At 44.7% G+C, this 21,510-nt stretch overlaps 1 protein-coding gene across 1 annotated transcript in view; it reads left to right on the forward strand.

Moving 5' to 3' along the window:
• srp68 (signal recognition particle 68) overlaps positions 1–21,510 on the forward strand; it is a 64,512-nt gene that overhangs the window by 32,342 nt on the left and 10,660 nt on the right. Inside the window, exons 9-12 of the mRNA XM_072482996.1 lie at positions 4,862–4,960; positions 12,869–12,939; positions 14,311–14,464; positions 16,296–16,390. Coding sequence (XP_072339097.1) covers positions 4,862–4,960; positions 12,869–12,939; positions 14,311–14,464; positions 16,296–16,390 — 419 coding nt within the window. The remainder of the gene's footprint in view (positions 1–4,861; positions 4,961–12,868; positions 12,940–14,310; positions 14,465–16,295; positions 16,391–21,510) is intronic.

Raw genomic sequence — 21,510 nt, forward strand, 5'->3', positions numbered from 1 at the left:
AAGAGAACTAACTTTTTCGGTGAGGTGTTTTTTGAGGGATAAGTGTTAATCTCATGCTGGGCAATATAAGTAAATCACTACAGTGCTGAAGGAGGCCACTTGGCCCATCAAGTCTGCACCAACCCTCTGAAAGAGCCCTCACACTATCCCAATAACCCAGTAACCCCATCTACCCTTTGGACACTAGGGGCAATTTAGCACGGTCAATCCATCTAACCTGCACATCTTTGGACTGTAGTAAGAAACCAGAGCACCCGGAAGAAACCCACGTAGATACAGGGAGAACGTGCAAACTCCACAGACAGGCATCCACGGTCAGAATTGAACCCAGGTGCCTGGTGCTGTGAGGCAGCAATGTTAACCACTATGCCACCGTGCTGCCCCTTCCTGGTATCACTGGTACTTTTGAGTAAACAGCTTGGATTCTGCTTATCTTTGTCCTCACCACTGATCCCTGAATGACCCCATCTGTCCCTTCCTTATATGTTGGTGCTGCTCTGTGTACTGCTCAATTATTATCCTGTGTTGCGACTGATTTCAGATTTTGAACAATCTTTCTCTCCTATCGCACCATCTTTAATACTGCCAACGTGTGTCATTTGAGCCATCTGCTGTTTGCCACTTACCCCATAATATTCTAATTTCCTCTTGAATGCCTTGAATTCCCCTTGTCTGTCAGGTCTGTTATTTCATTGAGGAAGCCCAGATGTGACCAATCTTGCTCATAAAATCCCTGGTTTATATTTCTCTGGTTGCTTCATTATTTTCTTCTGTAGGTTTCCCTCTAACTCTTACTGCAACAGCCGTTGGGCATATACACCTGTACTTTCCAAGCATATCTTTTTATTTTTGTAACTTGGTGCTAAATCTGTCCTTATTTAGTACTCTGATCCCATCCCACTTTCCATTGATTCCCAAAATGTATCTCATCATGAATGCTTGATTTGCTTTGTAATTTCTTTAACCTATCTAATTTTGCAGTCTCACGGTTTTCTTCATGAAAGCAGACCTACATCTTCCAGGATAATCTGCCATCCTTTGTAGCGTTGATCAATATTTAGTGTACATGTGGAATGGGGTGGTAGGGCTGGGGGATGTTGGCACACACCTCTTAACAGACTGATCCAAGTTGAGCTGCAATAGCCAACACCTGTCAGACAAGATCTTAACCAGTGCAACAGGCTATTCAGCATTCAGTTACAAACCCAACACACCTTCTTTGGGTTGGGCGCTTGGTTACTTACAAACCAATTGAACTGTGCACGAACAATCCTGCATCACGATATTTTCTTTGCACCTAACAATCAGTGGCTGGTTTTATGACCACTATTCTGAGAAGTGCAAATATTCTCATTGATAAGATTTGTTGTGTAATATGTAGCACATTCCTTGATATTCTGTGTAATTGGGGGATTGTTTGGTTCCATGGGTTTTGGATCGTTGACCCTGATCATAGAATTCCTGCATTGCAGAAGGATGTCATTCTGCCCATCGAATGCAACAACGCTTTGAAAGAGCCTAGGCCCATTCCTCCACCCAATCCCCGTAACCCTACCTAACCAGCACCTCTTCAGACATTGTGAGGCAATTTTAGCATGGCCAATCCACCTAACCTGCACACCTTTGGGCTGTAGGAGGAAACCGGAGCACCTGGAGGAAACCCACGGAGACACTGGGAGAGCGTGCAAATTTCGCACAGACAGACACCCAAGGCTGGAATTGAACCCGGGCCCCTGGCGCTGCGGCAGTGGTCAGTGACTCCACTGTGTAATTCTCATAGTCACGTACTCAAAGCTGTAGATTTTACTTCTGTAGCTAATTTGGTCCAGACAACTGGAGACACTTGAGAATTTGTTGTGGGGCTATTAACAATATGAGATAGATGGATAATGATTTGCACTTACCTTGCATCTTTTATAATGTACTAAAAACATGCCAAAGTACTTCACAGAAGTGAGAATAACAGACCATCAGCAATGATGGAGGAAGTGTTAGGGATGAAATTTCAGATTACAGAGCTAGGCGACAAGCTTTTTTGAAGGAGGTAAGTGAGGGATAGGTACAGCGTTAAGAGTAAGGGGCTATGATAACTGGAACAAAGGAGAATGAAGAGAAAACCAGAATTGGAAAATTATAGGGCTGCATATAACATACATGGGCTTTGCATGCTTATTTGCATTGGCACAATTGACAAAACCATACCTCAAGGGATCATCTTTATACTGCTTTGTTCCCGAGTTACATTTCTTCTTTGTAGGCTGTTATCCAGAGGCTCTGGAGCTGTGCACAGAGCGAACACTTGCACTGCTGTGTCATAGAATCATAGAGCCCCTACAGTGCAGAAGGAAGCCATTCAGCCCATCGAGTCTGCACCAACCTTCTGAAAGAGTACTTCACCCAAGCTCACTCCCCCGCCCTATCCCATTAACCTCCTAACCTAACCTACACCTCTTTTTGGATACTAAGGGACAATTTAGCATAGTCATCCACCTAACCTGCACATCTTCGGACTGTGGGAGGAAACCAGAGGAACCCACGCAGGCACTGGGAGAAAGTGCAGACTCCCACAGACAGTGACCCAAGTCCAGAATTGAACCCAGGTCCCTGATGCTGTGAGGCAACAATGCTAACCACCATGCCACCCCTGCGGAAGTCCTGTACTGGATTTCCCTGGGCAGCTCTGTCCAGCAAATTCTGTGAGATCCTGCCCAATAGGTAAACTGCCTATTTGAGTCTCGAGCCGTCTCTTACTTTTAAGGAAACCATTCATCATCACATTTCTCTTGCCTTGCTTGCCAGAAACTGAAAATGGAAACAACACTGCTCCATGATTTGGCGCCAAAAGCGCACAACTGGAGGGCACTGTGTGCTTGCAGGGTGCGTGACCTGCTCTCTTGCAGGGTGCGTGACCTGCTCTCTTGCAGGGTGCGTGACCTGCTCTCTTGCAGGGTGCGTGACCTGCTCTCTTGCAGGGTGCGTGACCTGCTCTCTGCCTCCGCTTCTTTCTGGAAAGTTGCACACAACCTAATTTTTTTCCATTTAAAAGGTGGCAGCAGCCTCCATTTATTTTTTTTGTTCGCAATAAATGTTTTATTTTAGACGAGTAGATACCAGAGATCACAACATAACCAATAGTAAAGAGCATTGTTTCAATTGGTATCAAAATTTAGCTTTAAAAATCCATTATTTTGAGGGCAGCACGGTGGCGCTGTGATTAGCACTGGGACTATGGCACTGAGGACTCTTGTTCAAATCACGGCCCTGGGTCACTATCCATGTGGAGTTTGCACATTCTCCACGTGACTGCGTGTGTTTCACCCCCTCAACCCAAAGCTGTGCGGGGTAGGTAGATTGGCCACATTAAATTGCCCCTTAATTGGAAAAGAATAATGGGTACTCTAAATTTCTTTTTTAATCCATTATTTTTCCAGAATGCAATTTCATTATAAATCACGGCAAGACGCAAAAATGGTAAATTTCTTCAAGATAGCAATTTCTAGTCATGACACAGAAGTTTAATTCTCAAGAAGGTACCACACTGAAGTCCGCATTCTCCATCCATTATGCTCTCCTGCACGAATACCAAAATAAGCTGTACACTTTCCAGGGTTCATGTAATTTTTACACCAAAGTTCGATTTATATCATTGATCTATAAGTAGAGACGGGGATTAATTTTCAAAATGCAACTTCAGATACTAGGATAAAATGTAAAAACCCATGGACTCAACTCCTGAGGATTACCACTGTCATTTCCTAGCCCGGCACTCAATGCAGTTAATCAAATACAGCCCCCCCAAAAAAATAAAACCTAGTGCCCAGTAACCCCCCCCCCCCGCCAAAACCAAACCAGAAACCAGGGGCTGGGTCTCACACCAAGAGGGATGGGGGGCTCAGTCACCAGGGCTTTTCTTCGCAGATGAACTCTCGGGGCTCACGCAAGCCCATTTCTCTGGATAAATCATCAAGAGGGCAGCACACCGAGCCTTTGGCGCAGGTGCACCGGTAATCAGGTCAAAATACTCGCATGAGGTGGATTTTCCTCCAGACCATGGGGATGGAGTGGCTTCACCCCCCACCTCAATTGCCAGGTCTCTCACACCCCAAGTGCCCAACACAAAACCTCTGCACACTAGCCAACACTCTGGTGTCTCCACACAAACTGGGGGTGAACCTCATGCTGTGGACATTTAAGTTTCTCTCTCCACCCCGCTGATCACCCTCCATTGCTGAATCGCCTTCTCTGCTGGAGCCGCGGACATTTTTAAACTTGGCCGCTATTCTCAAAGTAAAAGATGGGCGCTCCTCTCTCGATCGGGACCACCGCAGGAACGGCACATCCGATCGTTCCACCCGCAGGTCACGACCCTGACTTTGAAAAACCTTGTTCTGGACTAAAGTGAAGGCTTGGTTTCCCTGCCTGAAGTCCCTTCAGTGCCCGAGTGATGCATTAGCCATGATCTGCTGTAATGGGCTTTGTTCAGCAACTCTGTCCAATACCCGCTCCACGATTCTGTCTGCCACATTGGGACTAATTCCATATGTTGGATACTTTCCCCTTAAAATATCTCTCCCCTCCCCGTCATTCTGACTCATTACTACCAACGCTAGTTGAGCTTGCAACTTTGCCCCATGTGCATGTTCATGCACAAAATTGGGTGGCGAGTACCAGCATTCTACTGGAGTGGGTTTTACTCCCTCATCTGTCAAGCATCTGGGAGAGTCTGTTGCATATGAAAGGTTACAAAAAAATGGGAGAACCCAACCAAGTATGAAAAAAGTTCCGCTTGTGTGATTCTATATAGTGTTCCTTGGAGGTAGCCCCAGTTTGTATTCTAACTGTTCAGTGTTTTGTGTTGCAGACTACAACTGACGAGGCCAAGGAACGACTGTATGAGAGTCTGTTGAGTGAGTGTCGTGATGCCATCCAAGCTGTTCGCGAGGAGCTGAGAGTAGATCCGGTAAGAGTGAGAGTGAAGCGGTGGGAGAAATGTAGTAAATCTGATGAGAATCTCCTGTTAGTGATTTTAAAAAACGATGTATTTGCATAGCTTTCAGTTGTGACATGATATTAGGTCATTCAGCCCCTCGCGGCTGCTCTGCTATTAACTAGATCATGGCTGATCTGTACTTCAACTCCTTTTTTCCACATTTACCCCATATCCCTTTATACCCATGTGGAACAAAATTCTATCAGGTTCTGTCTTGAAAGCTCCCAGTAACACCCCCCCCCCACCAAGCACACTCGGCCCTCAGGGAAAGGGGGGGGGGGATCTCCCCCTTGTGTGAAAAGGTGTTTCCTGATTCTGCTCCTGAAACTTTGTTCCTAGTTCTAATTTAAGATTATGTCCCCTTTTTCTTGATTTCCTCACCAGAGGAAATAGTTTCTCTGTGTCTACTACCCCCTTAAATCCTTTAACCGTCTTAAGTGCCTCAATCAGTTCACCTTTCTGTCACAGATACTGAAGGGAAGCCATGTTTAAGCAACTTATCCCATTAACCCTCTAAGCTCCGGTATTGTTCTCGTGAATATGTGTTGCACCCACTTCAAAGCTTCCTTCCCAAGGTAGAAACTTTGAAAATAGGAGCAGGAGTAGGCCATTCGTCTGATTGGGCCTGTTGTGCCATTCAATGTGATTATGCCAGATCCTATATCTCAACACCACACTCCCGTTCTCTCCACATACCACTTTAGTGTCTATTTATTTCTTAAATGTATTCGGTGACTTGACCTCCTCAGCCTTCTATGGTAGAGAATGCCACAGGTCCACCCACACTCTTGAGTGAAGATCCTTTTCCCCCTCCTAAATGGCCTACCCTGTTTCCTGTGTCTGACCCCTTGTTCGAACCCCCCCCGGCCTGAGGAAACCATATCCCTGCATCCAGTCTGTTCAGCCCTATCAGAACTTTATACGTTTCAGTGAACTTCCCTTTCGTGCTTCTTAACTCCAATGAACATGGGCCTAGTCGACCCAATCTCCCCTTATACAACAATCCTACCATCCCGGAAATCAGTGCAGTAAACCTTTGTTGAACTTCTTCTACGGCAAGTATATCTTTTCTTGGATAAGGAGACCAAAACTGCATACAGTAGGTATGGTCTCACCATGGACAACTACGGTAAGACATCCTTGCTCCTGTACTCAAATCCCCTTGCAGTGAAGGTCAACGTACCATTTCTCTTCCTAATTGGTTGCTGTACCGGCATGCATGTTTTCAGTGACTTGTGTACAAGGACACCCAGGTCCCTTTGCACATCAGCATTCCCCAATCAATCACATTTAAATAATACTCTGCCATTCTGTTTCTTTCCGAACTGAATAACTTCACACTTATCCACGGTATACAACATCTGCCATGTATTTACCCAATCACTCAACTAGTCTAAATTGCTTTGAAGCCTCTTCCTCTTCACTGCTCAATTCCACCTAGTTTTGTGTCGACGGCAAACTTGGAAATATTACATTTGATTCTTTCATCCAAATCATTAATATATATATTATGAATAGCCGGGGCCCAAGCAATGATCCTTGTGGGACCCACTAGTCACCGCCTGCCACTTCGAAAAGACTCATTTATTCCTGCTCTGTTTCCTGTCTGCTATCCAATTCTCAATCCATTGCCAATATGTTACCCGCAATTCCATGTGTTTAATTTTGCACACTAACCTCTTAGGTGAGACTTCATCAAAAGCTTTTTGAAAATACAAATACACCACGTCCATTGGCTCTCCCTTATCTGTTTCACTAATTAGGTCCTCAAAAAAAACCTCTCAATAAGTTTGTCAACATGATTTCCCTTTCATAAATCCATGGTGACTTAATACTTTCTATGTGTCCTGTTACCTGTTATCAGATCCTTTATAATAGACTCTAGCATTTTTCCCTACTACTATTGTTAGACTAACTGGCCTGTAATTCCCTGTTTTTACCTCCCTCCTTTTGAAATAGTGGGGTTACATTTGCCATTCTCCAATCTGCTGAGACTGCTCTAGAATCTACAGAGTTTTAGAAGATAACCAGTTGATCCACTATTTCTCTTTTTTAATAAATTTAGAGTACCCAATTATTTTTTCTGAATTAAGGGGCAATTTAGCGTGGCCAATCCACCTACCCTGCACATCTTTGGGTTGTGGGGTGAGACCAATGCAGACATGAGGAAAATGTGCAAACTCCACACGGACAATGACCCGGGGCCAGGATCGAACCCGGGTCCTCAAAGCCATAAGCCAGCAGTGCTAACCACTGTGTCGCCGTGCTGTCCGATCCACTATTTCCATGGCCACATCCTTTAGAACAGTGGGATGTAGATTATCAGGCCCGAGGGATTTATCAGCTTTCAGTCTCATTCGTTTCTCTTTAACTTTTTTAGTTAAGGTCACTCTTCCCTAAAAGACCCTGCACAACACAATTATTAATTAACCCCTAGTTTTTTTGTTTATATGTTGAGAGTACCCAATTCATTTTTCCAAATTAAGGGGCCACTTAGCGTGGTCAATCCACCTAGCCTGCACAGCTTTGGGTTGTGGGGGTGAAGCCCACGCAAACACAGGGAGAATGTGTAAACTTCATACGGACAGTGACCCAGAGCCGGGATTGAACCTGGGACCTCGGCGTCATGAGGCAGCAGTGCTACTCACTGCACCACTGTGCTGCCCCAATTAATCCTTCTCATTGCACAATACCAGAAGCTAGGATAGCCTGTTCCCTAGTTGGTACCTCAACATCCTGTATACACTCCAGGAATTCATCCGCCACAGTATTATTGCTAATTTGGTGAGCCTAGTCTATATGCAAATTAAAGTCACCCATGATTACTGGCGCACCCTTGTTACATGCGTGTCTAAACTTCCTGTTTTATACAGTCCCTGACCTTACCAAAACTGTTTGGAGACCTCTAGACCTCTTGTTGCAAATGAGCTCCACCAAGATTGATTCTACATTTGTTCTGAACCGATATCCTTTCTCATTATTGCACTGATTTCATTCTTCTACTAACAACACTACCCCATCTCCTTTTCCATTCTGTCCTTCCTAAGTATTGAATATTCTTGGATATTTAGTCCCAGAACTTGGTCACGCTGCAGCCATGTCGACATAGTCACAATCATCGTACCCGTTTACAGCTACATGCTCTGTTAATTCGCCTGCCTATACTTTATTATGAATGCTCCGTGCATTCCGATACATTTATATTTGTCTTTTTAACATTTTTGCACATTTATTTTGTACTATGGCCCTGTTTGCTACTAGTCCTTGTTTCCTATACCTGACACTTTTTCTTTCTACTTTTCTATCTTTCAATTCTATCTTTGTTTCCCTTTCATGTGTCTCCCTGCTCTTATCCCCCCTGTTGCTCCAGCCATTCGGCCCATCAAGTCTGCTCTGCCATTCAATGAGATCTGATCTGATAAGCCTCAACTCCATTTCTTACCTTAATCCCATAATCCTTGATTCCCTTACTGTTTAAAAATCTTGTGTATCTCAACCTTGAATAATGCTTTTACTGCCTGGTGTCTCGCCTGTGCACTCTTTACCTGCGGTGTGACCACCTCACTCTAAACACTATCCACAAAGCTCTCAGCCTTAAAGATTCCAGTCACTCCTCCAGATCTGAAATGCGGATTTAAAGTAGCTGCAACTGGAAACACTTCCTGCACACATGGTCACCCTGGACACTAGTGTCCCTGACTTCCCATATCACACAGGAGCAGCATTCCAGGTGACTGAGCTGCCTTACCATAAATGTTAAATATACTCGGGACATTACTTTATTTCTTATACTTTAACCACTACTTAATCAAACCTTAAATATCAATGTTCATTTTAAAAACTGTACAGTAGAAACACTCACCCGGTCCTAGTTACCAAGGCTGCCATTCCACTTGTACTGGCTCCCAGTCCCACTCAGTAAACATTTTGTTCCCCCTGCGGAATCAATCTTGGATGTTTTCCAAACACCCATCTCGTTCAGCTTTCATTTATTTTTATCCGCCTGCTCCTCTAGATTCTGATGACTGCCTGTCTCGGGGCCCTCCTCTCGCCGCCTAGGCTGTCACAGGGTGCTTCTCTTGCCCACTCTTCAAGCATTCTTCTACTAACAACACTACCCCACTGACACCTTCACTGAAGAACATAGATTGGGGGCGGATGTTTGAGGGCAAATCAACATCTGACATGTGGGAGGCTTTCAAGTGGCAGTTGAAAGGAATACAGGACCGGCATGTTCCTGTGAGGAAGAAAGATAAATACGGCAATTTTCGGGAACCTTGGATGACGAGTGATATTGTAGGCCTCGTCAAAAAGAAAAAGGAGGCTAAAAGGCTGGGAACAGACGAAGCCTGCGTGGAATATAAGGAAAGTAGGAAGGAACTTAAGCAAGGAGTCAGGCGGGCTAGAAGGGGTCACGAAAAGTCATTGGCAAATAGGGTTAAGGAAAATCCCAAGGCTTTTTACACGTACATAAAAAGCAAGAGGGTAGCCAGGGAAAGGGTTGGCCCACTGAAGGATAGGCAAGGGAATCTATGTGTGGAGCCAGAGGAAATGGGCGAGGTACTAAATGAATACTTTGCATCAGTATTCACCAAAGAGAAGGAATTGGTAGATGTTGAGTCTGGAGAAGGGGGTGTAGATAGCCTGGGTCACATTGTGATCCAAAAAGACGAGGTGTTGGGTGTCTTAAAAAATATTACGGTAGATAAGTCCCCAGGGCCTGATGGGATCTACCCCAGAATACTGAAGGAGGCTGGAGAGGAAATTGCTGAGGCCTTGAGAGAAATCTTTGGATCCTCGCTGTCTTCAGGGGATGTCCCGGAGGACTGGAGAATAGCCAATGTTGTTCCTCTGTTTAAGAAGGGTAGCAAGGATAATCCCGGGAACTACAGGCCGGTGAGCCTTACTTCAGTGGTAGGGAAATTACTGGAGAGAATTCTTCGAGACAGGATCTACTCCCATTTGGAAGCAAATGGACGTATTAGTGAGAGGCAGCACGGTTTTGTGAAGGGGAGGTCGTGTCTCACTAACTTGATAGAGTTTTTCGAGGAGGTCACTAAGATGATTGATGCAGGTAGGGCAGTGGATGTTGTCTATATGGACTTCAGTAAGGCCTTTGACAAGGTCCCTCATGGTAGACTAGTACAAAAGGTGAAGTCACACGGGATCAGGGGTGAGCTGGCAAGGTGGATACAGAACTGGCTAGGCCATAGAAGGCAGAGAGTAGCAATGGAGGGATGCTTTTCTAATTGGAGGGCTGTGACCAGTGGTGTTCCACAGGGATCAGTGCTGGGACCTTTGCTCTTTGTAGTATATATAAATGATTTGGAGGAAAATGTAACTGGTCTGATTAGTAAGTTTGCAGACGACACAAAGGTTGGTGGAATTGCGGATAGCGATGAGGACTGTCGGAGGATACAGCAGGATTTAGATTGTCTGGAGACTTGGGCGGAGAGATGGCAGATGGAGTTTAATCCGGACAAATGTGAGGTAATGCATTTTGGAAGGTCTAATGCAGGTAGGGAATATACAGTGAATGGTAGAACCCTCAAGAGTATTGAAAGTCAAAGAGATCTAGGAGTACAGGTCCACAGGTCATTGAAAGGGGCAACACAGGTGGAGAAGGTAGTCAAGAAGGCATACGGCATGCTTGCCTTCATTGGCCGGGGCATTGAGTATAAGAATTGGCAAGTCATGTTGCAGCTGTATAGAACCTTAGTTAGGCCACACTTGGAGTATAGTGTTCAATTCTGGTCGCCACACTGCCAGAAGGATGTGGAGGCTTTAGAGAGGGTGCAGAAGAGATTTACCAGAATGTTGCCTGGTATGGAGGGCATTAGCTATGAGGAGCGATTGAATAAACTCGGTTTGTTCTCACTGGAACGAAGGAGGTTGAGGGGAGACCTGATAGAGGTATATAAAATTATGAGGGGCATAGACAGAGTGGATAGTCAGAGGCTTTTCCCCAGGGTAGAGGGGTCAATTACTAGGGGGCATAGGTTTAAGGTGAGAGGGGCAAGGTTTAGAGTAGATGTACGAGGCAAGTTTTTTACGCAGAGGGTAGTGGGTGCCTGGAACTCGCTACCGGAGGAGGTAGTGGAAGCAGGGACGATAGGGACATTTAAGGGGCATCTTGACAAATATATGAATAGGATGGGAATAGAAGGATACGGACCCAGAAAGTGTAGAAGATTGTAGTTTAGTCGGGCAGCATGGTCGGCACGGGCTTGGAGGGCCGAAGGGCCTGTTCCTGTGCTGTACATTTCTTTGTTCTTTGTTCTAACTTGCCTGTCCCAGGTGGGAAACTAGACTGCCTGTTTCAGGGTCCTCCTCTTACCCTCTCGTTGCTACAGGCAGCCGACACAGAGTCATCCTTTCTCACTCTCCTTTGGCTGCTGCTGACTGGCTGGCTTGGCCCATCCTGTCTCATTCATCTCTTAGTGTATTGTCATGTGAGAGTAACTTTAAGAAATGGGTGTTTATAAATGGGTGTGTATATAAATATCTGTAGTGAGAGTACCTTTAAGAAATGGGTGTTTACTACTGCAGTGATGTCAGAGTGGGTGGAGCTGGGCTGGCTGTCAGCTTTTTACTTTTGTTTTTGAGCAGGCTGCAGGGTGTGTTTTAGTTTTGTTTTCAGAGCTGGATAGCTGCAGTCACATCCAGAAGGTGTATGAATCTCTCTAATCTAAAGACTGTAAATCGATCCTGGCGATTTAAAACTAATAACTGCTCGCAGTAGTGACTTTAACCTGATGTGCTTCTGGTAAAAGGGGTTATAAGTCTTATGGATGTTAAAAGGAAAGCTTAAAGGATTTCTTAGTGTTGTATTCTTTGGGGGTTGTATTTGAATTAATGGTTGCTAAGATGTTCACTATGTTTTAAAAAGGTTAACTTGAGTTCATAGAATAAACATTGCTTTGCTTTAAAAATTACTTTTCCATTTCTGCTGTACCACACCTGTGGAGTGGGTTGTGTGCTCCCCATACCACAATCTATTAAAAGTTGTGGGTCAGGTGAACTCCATGATACACTTTGGGGTTCTCTAAACCCTGGCCCATAACAGTATCCAAAAGGAAACACAGAGCTCCAGATGGAATCTGACCAAGACTGTATACAAAATTGATGCTATAGGCTTAGAGTATTAACTCTCAAAGTGTAATGCTGATCTGGGCTGTGACGTGAAGCTAGTAGGGCAGGAATTTATGAGGTTTGCTGATCACATGGATTTGTGCCCCACAGGGCCCGTGGGTGCGTGGGTGAGTGTGCAAAGAGTAAATCACCTTCCCATTAACTTGTAGGCGTTATGAATTGGTGAGGTCTTCATACGAGTACTACAATAGACCTTGGAGCGCCTCGATCAGGGAGAGGGAAATCAGTGGAATTCCTGCTCATTTAAAAAATGCATTTCTATGGACATTGGGTGACACATGTTTTATGATGCATGCTGCAGTGGAATAGCCCCTGGTTTAGCTCAGTGGGCTAGACAGCTGATTTGTAATGCAGAACAAGGCCAGCATCGCGAGTTCAATTTCCATACCGGCTGAGAATTCTGAATTATTTCTCTGTGAACCCGAACAGGCGCCGTAATGTGGCGACTAAGGGCTTTTCACAGTAACTTCATTGCAATGTTAATGTAAGCCTACTTGTGACAATAAAAATATTATTATTATAATTTACATTTGAACAATGGTCAGCTGGAGAAGATGCTGGAGTGTGTATGATATAAAACCATCTCTAACAAGGATTCAGTGCCTGATGGGAATCATGGTCAAATTAGATGTGGTAGTGTCTTAGACGTCCAAATAAATGATTTAGTAGGCATGCAGAAGGGCACGCCAGTCAACATTGCTGCCTGTTCATTTGCTGTTTGTTCAGGCACAGAAGCAGCGGGAGCGATCTCTGGAGCCTGACTCGGGAAAGGTGTCCACTCTGCAGTATCTCCACAGGTATGTGTCCTGATCATAATGCAAAGGCAAACTTTCCAAAACGTTTATCTGGTTCAAGCAATGAGCAGCTGAACCACATTGTCTAGGACCTTTCATACATGGCTGATTGTACCCATGGATGGGAGAAGCTCAGCAAGGCATTTGTGTGTTTGAAAGAAGGATCAGCTTGGCCTTGTCATGCCCCAGTACCTCAGTAGCTTGCCTACACCTAGTATTTAGACACCTGTACAGAATGGATGCCAGAGGGGACAGCACGGTGGTGCAGTGGTTAGCACGTCTGCCTCACGGCGCCGAGGTTAGCATTGCTGCCTCACGGCGCCGAGGTCCCAGGTTCAATCCGGGCTCTGGGTCACTGTCCATGTGGAGTTTGCACATTCTCCTCCTGTTTGTGTTGATTTCGCCCCCACAACCCAAAGATGTGCAGGATAGGTGGATTGGCCACGCTAAATTGCCCCTTAATTGGAAAAAATGATTGGGTTCTCTAAATTTATTTTAAAAAAAGAATGGATACCAGAGGGCGAAAGACATTTCTCCAAGCATAGCTTAGCAAGGTCTCCATTTACTTGCAGATGAGGAAGCCAATTCAACTGAACTTAAATCATCCAGCCCAATGATGAATCTGTTGCTTTTCAGATGACTTTGGGACTTTTCTCTACACCACAATGACTAAAAGTTTGTTCCAGGGCTGATTCCTGTGTGAAGAAAAAATTCACTCGTGTTCCTTTTATTAGTTTGAACCTGTGTCCTCATGTTGTTGCTCTTGCAGATTAATTTAAAACTACCCTTTCCCATACTATTCGCAATCATATCTTCCTCTAAGGTCGCCTGTCTTGATGGCTACTTTCCAGGTTAAACTGTCGGCGCCTTTATTGAAAAGCTGGGGAGTTGAGTGAGGGCAAAACAATGTAGAGAGATCTTCAGAATGGCAGCAGGTGATGAAAATGAGTAACCAATCCCAAAATGAAGCTCGTTGCAAGATTCTCGTTGGTATTAGTGGGCTGAATCCTGAAACTGGGGTTACTTTGATAATCTGGAAATGATAAACGGCCATCTGAGTGATTGTGGGGGCAGGTACAGTCTGGAGAGCCGATTTGCAGTAAGATTTAATAGAACAGGACACCCTCGAGCCTCCACCATTCAATTAGATCATAGCTGATCTGTATCTTAGTTCTGTTCACCCACCTTTGTCCTTACCCAATTAAATTCTAACCCACTTGTCTTAAAAGTTCCAATTGTCCCACCAGAGGAAACAGTTTCTCTCTATAAATTCTGTTGAATGCTTTTAACATCTTAAGCACATTCTTTACTAAATGTTTAAAAGAGGTTCTGCTAGGCTATAGATCATATTCTCATTATTGCTTGGACCCATAGTTACCTTACATACATTAAGCTTTCTACGGCGATAAAACGTAACGTTGCCATGGCCGAGACTTTGCAGAAGCAGCTGAGTGAACCGTTGCAAGACGAGGGGAAACGTGTGATGCGACCACAAGACCTGATCCGACTGTATGACATTATCCTGCAGGTAAGCTACTCAATTGCAAAGAAATCTGCGGCAGTGGCTTGTTGTCTTGTAGAACCATGCTGTAACCAGTGTGTTGGCTATTCCTTGAGTTGCAACAGTCTGCACTGAAATAACTTAGTCAGAAATGTTCTACTACAACAGGAAATGCAAACAAGGTGTGCATGAGATTGGGGCACGCCTGCTGGTGGAGATGAGTAACATGGGCTGATTGGGCTTAACAACCTTGTCTGCATGTTCTGAATCCATTGTAATATATAACAGAGACTTCACACTCCACTCTTTATAGTGTGGGTGTCTCTGGGACAAGTGTAACATTTTGCTGTCCCGTGTACCATAGCAGCATTGTGAGTAGCAGCATTGTGAGTCACATGCTGGACTAATAATGAAATGAAATGAAAATCGCTTATTGTCACAAGTAGGCTTCAAATGAAGTTACTGTGAAAAGCCCCTAGTCGCCACATTCCGGCGCCTGTTCGGGGAGGCTGTTACGGGAATCGAACCGTGCTGCTGGCCTGCCTCGGTCTGCTTTCAAAGCCAGCGATTGAGCCCTGTGCTAAACAGCCCCTTCATGACTGAATGGAGTGAAATAGTTCACCACAGTTGACTAGACCACAGAGTTCTAACAGTTCTTCCACCATGTATTGTAAATGGCGTGAGTGCGTCTATGGGTAGAGGTATATCCCAGTTGTAACCCTTGTTTCCTGCTCTGCCCTGATAGCTAAGGCTTTTTACCACCCCAGCTGCCTCACACCTGATCCTCATTCACTCTTCCTTCCCCAGCCTGTGTATGTTGTGCCAATTTTCCCCTTCGTTGGGAGTGGCACTTACGGCTGTAATTCTGGATACAGTTCCATCACTGACAGGAGCTTCATTCCCCAATACTGCCTCCCAGTTCAGCAACAAAAATACTGGGGAAGGTAGCAACTGTTCCTCATCCTCGTGCAACCTGCCACCAAACTTGCCCAGAAAGTATTTTTAAAATGGACTAACCCATGGGCATTCTGGCCAGCACAATCTCTGGGCCTATACTCCAAAATGTTTCTGTGGTGTCTGGATTCTCCCAAATGGAATGTAAGGAATATACTTCTCCCAAAAGAAGAGGTTTGTATTTCTTTAAGAGGCTCCACAGAATTAGTGGGAGTTGAGGGGACATAGGGAGAGTGAAAGACGAAGAAAAATTTGAGAGTCAGACTGAGCAAGTCAGAACTATTTATTTTTGTCTGTGGGTAACTAAATGAGATCAGCAGGTATACTGCCCAACTGTTTTGAATGGTGCTTGCTTTTAGAAGTGTGCAAATTGGCAGTACCAAATCCAGATTGCTGGCACTGGCCTTGAGCACTTACACACCCTTTCCTTTTCCTAGTGTTTGAAATGCAGCTTCAAAGATCCAGTCCACCGTCTGGAATGGGAATTGCATTCACAGTGCAGGGAGCACTCTGAGGCATCCCACATGTCTGGATATTGGGACAGCTTGCCCTGCTATAAATGTGGTTCATGGACAATATTTTTTTAAGCTGTATAACCTCACAACAATCCGAAAGTCCCTCACAGGCCAAGCACTAGTTAGCCCTTTTAAATTGTTGCACACTTGTGACTGCACAAAAAAGTTTAAAGGGACACAAATCTCCCGTGCAATCCAAAACGATTAGATGGAGTGCTGATCTTGGAAACTAACCAAAGAATAGCAGCGATCCTGAGGCCAACATTTGCCCTTAGGAGTGTGCTCGACACTCCTGGGCTGGAGGGTTCTGACCACCCACGGGTTGAAACCAGGTAAGGTGTGAATGTTGTATCTGAGTTTCTAACACTGGACATTGTGTTAATGCACAGAATCTATCGGAGCTGCCCCAACTATCGGGGTTGGAAGATGATAAAACCTTCCAGGCAGAAGTGGAGCTGAAGACATTGGTTTACAAGGCCTACAGGTAGGCATGGAAGAGGATGAGTTCATTCTCAGTCTCCTCCGTTAAACAATAGTTCCACAATTTCCTCCACGTGCTCAACTGAAGACGATGACGGTTCTTGTCAGTCTTCAATCCAAGTATCATTCACCTGAGAACCAAGGCAATGACGTTTTGGTGTCCAGCCTGATACCATCCTCCCAAAATGTGTATACTTTCCATAACTTGGGCAATGTACCAGATGAAGGCTGACTTTTATGGAATTGTGACCTAGAATGTTTTGGTCAACACCTTCAGGAAAGCAGGGTGGGGGGGCGGGGAGCACATTGGTTGAGTATTTGAAAGGATCATCGGTTGAACCAGTTGCAGGATGGTAGCATTGGTACGACAGGGGATACGCACTTAGTTTGTCCACATTCTAATCCAACTAACTGCATGAGGCACTGTATATATGGATAACCTGTGCCAAACAGAACAGTGCAGTGGAATTAGCTTGTACTGTTTTTTTACAGGCTTCTCCAAATAACTCGCACCCAATACAAAAATCCACTTCCTCGGCCAAAACTGGGTTTCTTGTGAGCTGACTCAAGGACTTGTTTACAAACTATCTTTGACAGTAGAATGGATAACACAAGATAGCCAGTGTTCCCTTTGGCATTTTGCCTAAAGAAAACCCTATCACTTCAGGGAATGATTGATATCAAGTTCTGCCAGGTAGCAGTCTAAACTATAAAACAAGCTGATGTATGGATAGCTCCCAACAGCAAATTGTTCAAGTTATTCACAATAATACTTCACCTGGATCCATTCACGCCATTAATGAATTGGTTCGGTTAATTGAGTTTCTTTGGCTTCCCTTACACATTGTTTCAGCAAAACGTAAACATTTTTATGGTCAAGAGAGTAAATTCTTAGGATTAGATATGTCTTCCTATCGAGGGAGCTGCAACTCATAATCTCTCCCTCAATGTCAACAAAACGAAGGAGATTGTCATCGACTTCAGGAAGCATAGTGGAGAACATGCCCCTGTCTACATCAATGGGAACGAAGTAGAAAGGGTCGCGAGCTTCAAGTCTTTAGGTGTCCAGATCACCAAAAACCTGTCCTGGTCCTCCCACGCCGACACTGTAGTTATGAAAGCCCACCAACGACTCGACTTTCTCAGAAGACTAAGGAAACTTGGCATGTCACCTACAACTCTCACCAACTTCTACAGAAGCATTCTTTCTGGTGGTGTCACAGCTTGGTATGGATCCTGCTCTGCCCAAGACAGCAGGAAATTACAAAAGGTCGTGAATGTAGCTCAGTCCATCACGCAAACCAGCCTCCCATCCATCGACTCTGTCTACAATTCCCGCTGCCTCAGAAAGGCAGCCTGCATAATTAAGGGCCCCACGCACCCCGGACATACTCTCTTCCACCTTCTTCCGTCAGGAAAAAGATACCAAAGTTTGAGGTCACGTACCAACAGACTCAAGAACAGCTTCTTCCCTACTGCCATCAGACTTTTGAATGGACCTACCTCGTATTAAGTTGATCTTTTCTCTACACCTTGCTATAACTGTAACATATTCTGCAGTCTCTCCTTTCTTCCCTCTGTACGGGATGCATTGTTTGTACAGCGTGCAAGAAACAATATTTTTCACTGTATACTAATACATGTGACAATAATAAATCAAATCAAAAAATAGTGAATCAGAACCATAACTAACTTGTAAATCAAAGTTTTTAATCCATAAACTGATAACCCTTTTAGCAGTAGATCTTTGAGACAGAGACACATACTGAGAAAAATAAGCACCCAGTTCTATAAATTGCACAGAAGCATGGTGATAGCTGCCTGCCGTGTCTGTCTAACAACCCTTATGTTAGCACAATTCTGATTGGTTGCATTTAGTGAGACCACTATTTCTGGCCAGAAGTCCCAATCAATCACTCCAGGAGACTGCCCTGCACAAGTTACAGATTGGTTGGATATGATTTGCAATGTAAATACCCTCCACTCACTGCAATTTTCTGTTGAAATAATTAATTTGCATTGTGCACTTGTTTGCTGATCCAAATTACTTCATGGCCTCACCCTGCTCTACCTCTGTAATCTCCTTCAGCCCCAATATCCTCCAAGATATCCCTGTTCATTTAATTCCAGCCGCAGAATCCCAGAAGTTACTCCTCCGTTGGTGACTGTACTTTCTATTGCTTAGGCCCTAAGTTCTGGAATCCCCTCCCTAAATGTCTCTGCTCTCTATCTCCCCCTCCTCTGACATAGATGTAGAATTTACAGTGCAGAAGGAGGCCTTTCGGCCCATCGAGACTGCACTGGCCCTTGGAAAGAGCACCTTACTTAAGCCCACGCCTCCACCCTATCCCGATAACTCAGTAACCCCACTTAATCTTTTTGGACACTAAGGGCAATTTACCATGGCCAATACACCTAACCTGCACATCTTTGGACTGTGGGAGAAAACCGGAGCACTCGGAGGAAACCCACGCAGACACAGGGAGGACGTGCAGACTCTGCACAGACAGTGACCCAAGCCGGGAATCGAACCTGGGACTCTGGAGTTGTGAAGCAACTGTGCTACCATGCTGCCCCCACTGTGCTACTGTCCTGACACTCTGCTCAAGCTTCTGGCCATCTGCCCTAACAGCACCTTATATGACTCAGTGTCAGAGTTTGCTGTAAAATGTTCCTGTGAAGTGTCTTGGAGTGTTTTATTATGTTGAATACACTATATAAATACAAGTTCCTGTTATTGTAAATAGATTTTGTTTGGTTTGCATATTTGCTGTATTCCCTGCCCCAAGTCCCAGTCAGCCTCCAACTCTTAATTAGATTATATTGTTGCACAGTAACTCTGTAATGGACGTTAATTTTTTCTAACACTTGTGTGTTTGGTGATTTGTTTACCCAGGCACGCTATCTGTTGGTAATAAACCACACTGGCGTCGCTGTGGTTCACTCGGAGACAGAAGTGGAAGTTAAATTCCAAGCTTTCCATTTTAAGAGTGGAATTTTAAATGGGCCTGTGTTTCTAAGAGGTGAAGCTCAAAACTGAAACACCCTGTTTCTGCCACACTGATCTTGGGAGTGCAGAGTCTCAGGCGTTCTAATTCACTAACAAACAAAATATTTGCACCGCAGCCAAGTGAGTAACCGAAACACGTGATTAGTTAATTTTTCAGATTCATAGACTCCCTAAAGAATGTAGAAGGAGGCCATTTGGCCCATCAAGTCGACACTGACCCTCTGAAAGAGCACCCCACCCAGGCCCACTCCCCCACCCCACCCCTGTAACCCCACAAACCCCACCTAACTTTTGGGCACTACGGGCAATTTATCATGACCAATCCACGCACATCTTTGGACTGTGTGAGGAAACCGGCGCAGACATGGGTACAAACTGCACATAGACAGTTACCCAAGGTCAGCATTAAACCCAGGTCCCTGGCGCTGTGAGGCAGCAGTGCTGCCCCCATGCTGCCCTTGATGACATTTTGAGTGAAGTTCATACTTGGACCATTAATTATATTCCCAGCATTTTCTGGTTTTAGTTCAGGTTTTGAATATTTGAATATCCAATGGAATGTACAGGATTAAATGATTACTGTTGATTAAGATTCAGTGGGTCATCGTCACTTAGTTTGTCAATGTTTCAGGTGTTCCTCACAGTTTAGGTTAAGAACACCAGATCATCAGGGTCGTAATCCTTTGGATTTGGACAATACACAGCAGTTGAATGGACTGTCCACTGAAACAGCTCAATCGTTTTCTCCATTACAGAGTCTCTAATGCTTAGTTATCTTTCCCTCAATTCTTTTCCGGTTGGGTTCCCCCACCACTGTGTTCCCCTCTTGGGGTATGTTCCATGGACAGTGGATGTCCATGTGTGCCTCATGGTTTGGTGAGGTAATTGAATCCGTTGCACATTCTTCCCGTGTCTGCGTGGGTCTCACCCCCACAATCCAAAGATGTGCAGTGGTCATGCTAAATTGCCCCTTAAATTGGAAAAAAATAATTGGGTACTCTAAATTTATTTTTAGAAAGTAATTGAATCCATTATAGACCAGGCTGTAGAACATAATCCAGAGTGTAGCCAAGTGTTAACTCTTTAGTCTTGATTATGCGTTGTGATATATTGAGCCCACATTCAAATTAATGGAAGTAGAATATATTAAAGATTATGTTTAAAAATGTATCCGGGAGCAACGGTGGATTTAAATTAAACAAACAGATGCAAGTGCTATATTCTCACTTAGCATAGTGGTTAGCACTGTTGCTTCACTGCGCCAGGAACCTGGGTTTGATTCCCACTTTGGTCACTGTCTGTGCGGAGTCTGCACGTTCTCCCCGTGTCTGCATGGGTTTCCTCCGGGTACTCCGGTTTCCTCCCATAAAGTCCCGAAAGACATGCTTGTTGTGTGAATTGGACATTCTGAATTCTCCCTCTGTATACCTGAGCAGGGGTCGGAGTCCGTCGACTAGGGGCTTTTCACAGTAACTTTTTATATATAAATTTAGAGTACCCAATTATTATTTTTTTCCCAATTAAGGGGCAATTTAGCGTGGCCAATCCACCGAGCCTGCACATCTTTAGGTTGTGGGGGTGAACCCCACGCAGACACGGGGTGAATGTGCAAACTCCACACGGACAGTGACCCAGAGCCGGGATTCGAACCCGGGTCCTCAGCGCCACAGTCCCAGTGCTAACCACTGCGCCACACGCTGCCCCTTTTCACAGTAACTTCATTGTAAGCCTACTTTTGACACCAATAAAGATTATTATTATTACTTGGAAACCCCATCCACAGTATAAACACCCCAGGTGATTACCAAATAAAGATGAATATGGCCCTGAAGTTCCTGAGCTTCTGGTCTGCCACTATACAAGAGGGTGGAATTGGGCTTCTATCTCATGGCCTGCTCTAACCTCACCCCAGATCTCTTGAGTGGGATCACATCTGTGGAGGAAGTGTGCATCTGCACCATTTTCAGCACTCCCCTGGTACCTGTCACACACAGGGCCAGGAATTTCCCAGTGCCAAGGGAGGGTGGTCTGAAGAACTTCATGAATTCAAAATAAAGTAAGAATTTTTAAAGTTGCCTTTAGGAAATAGGAAACATCTGGAAGTTTGTTCTCTG

The sequence above is a fragment of the Scyliorhinus torazame genome, chromosome 18, assembly GCF_047496885.1.
Source record: "Scyliorhinus torazame isolate Kashiwa2021f chromosome 18, sScyTor2.1, whole genome shotgun sequence".
Classification (NCBI taxonomy): Eukaryota; Metazoa; Chordata; class Chondrichthyes; order Carcharhiniformes; family Scyliorhinidae; genus Scyliorhinus; species Scyliorhinus torazame.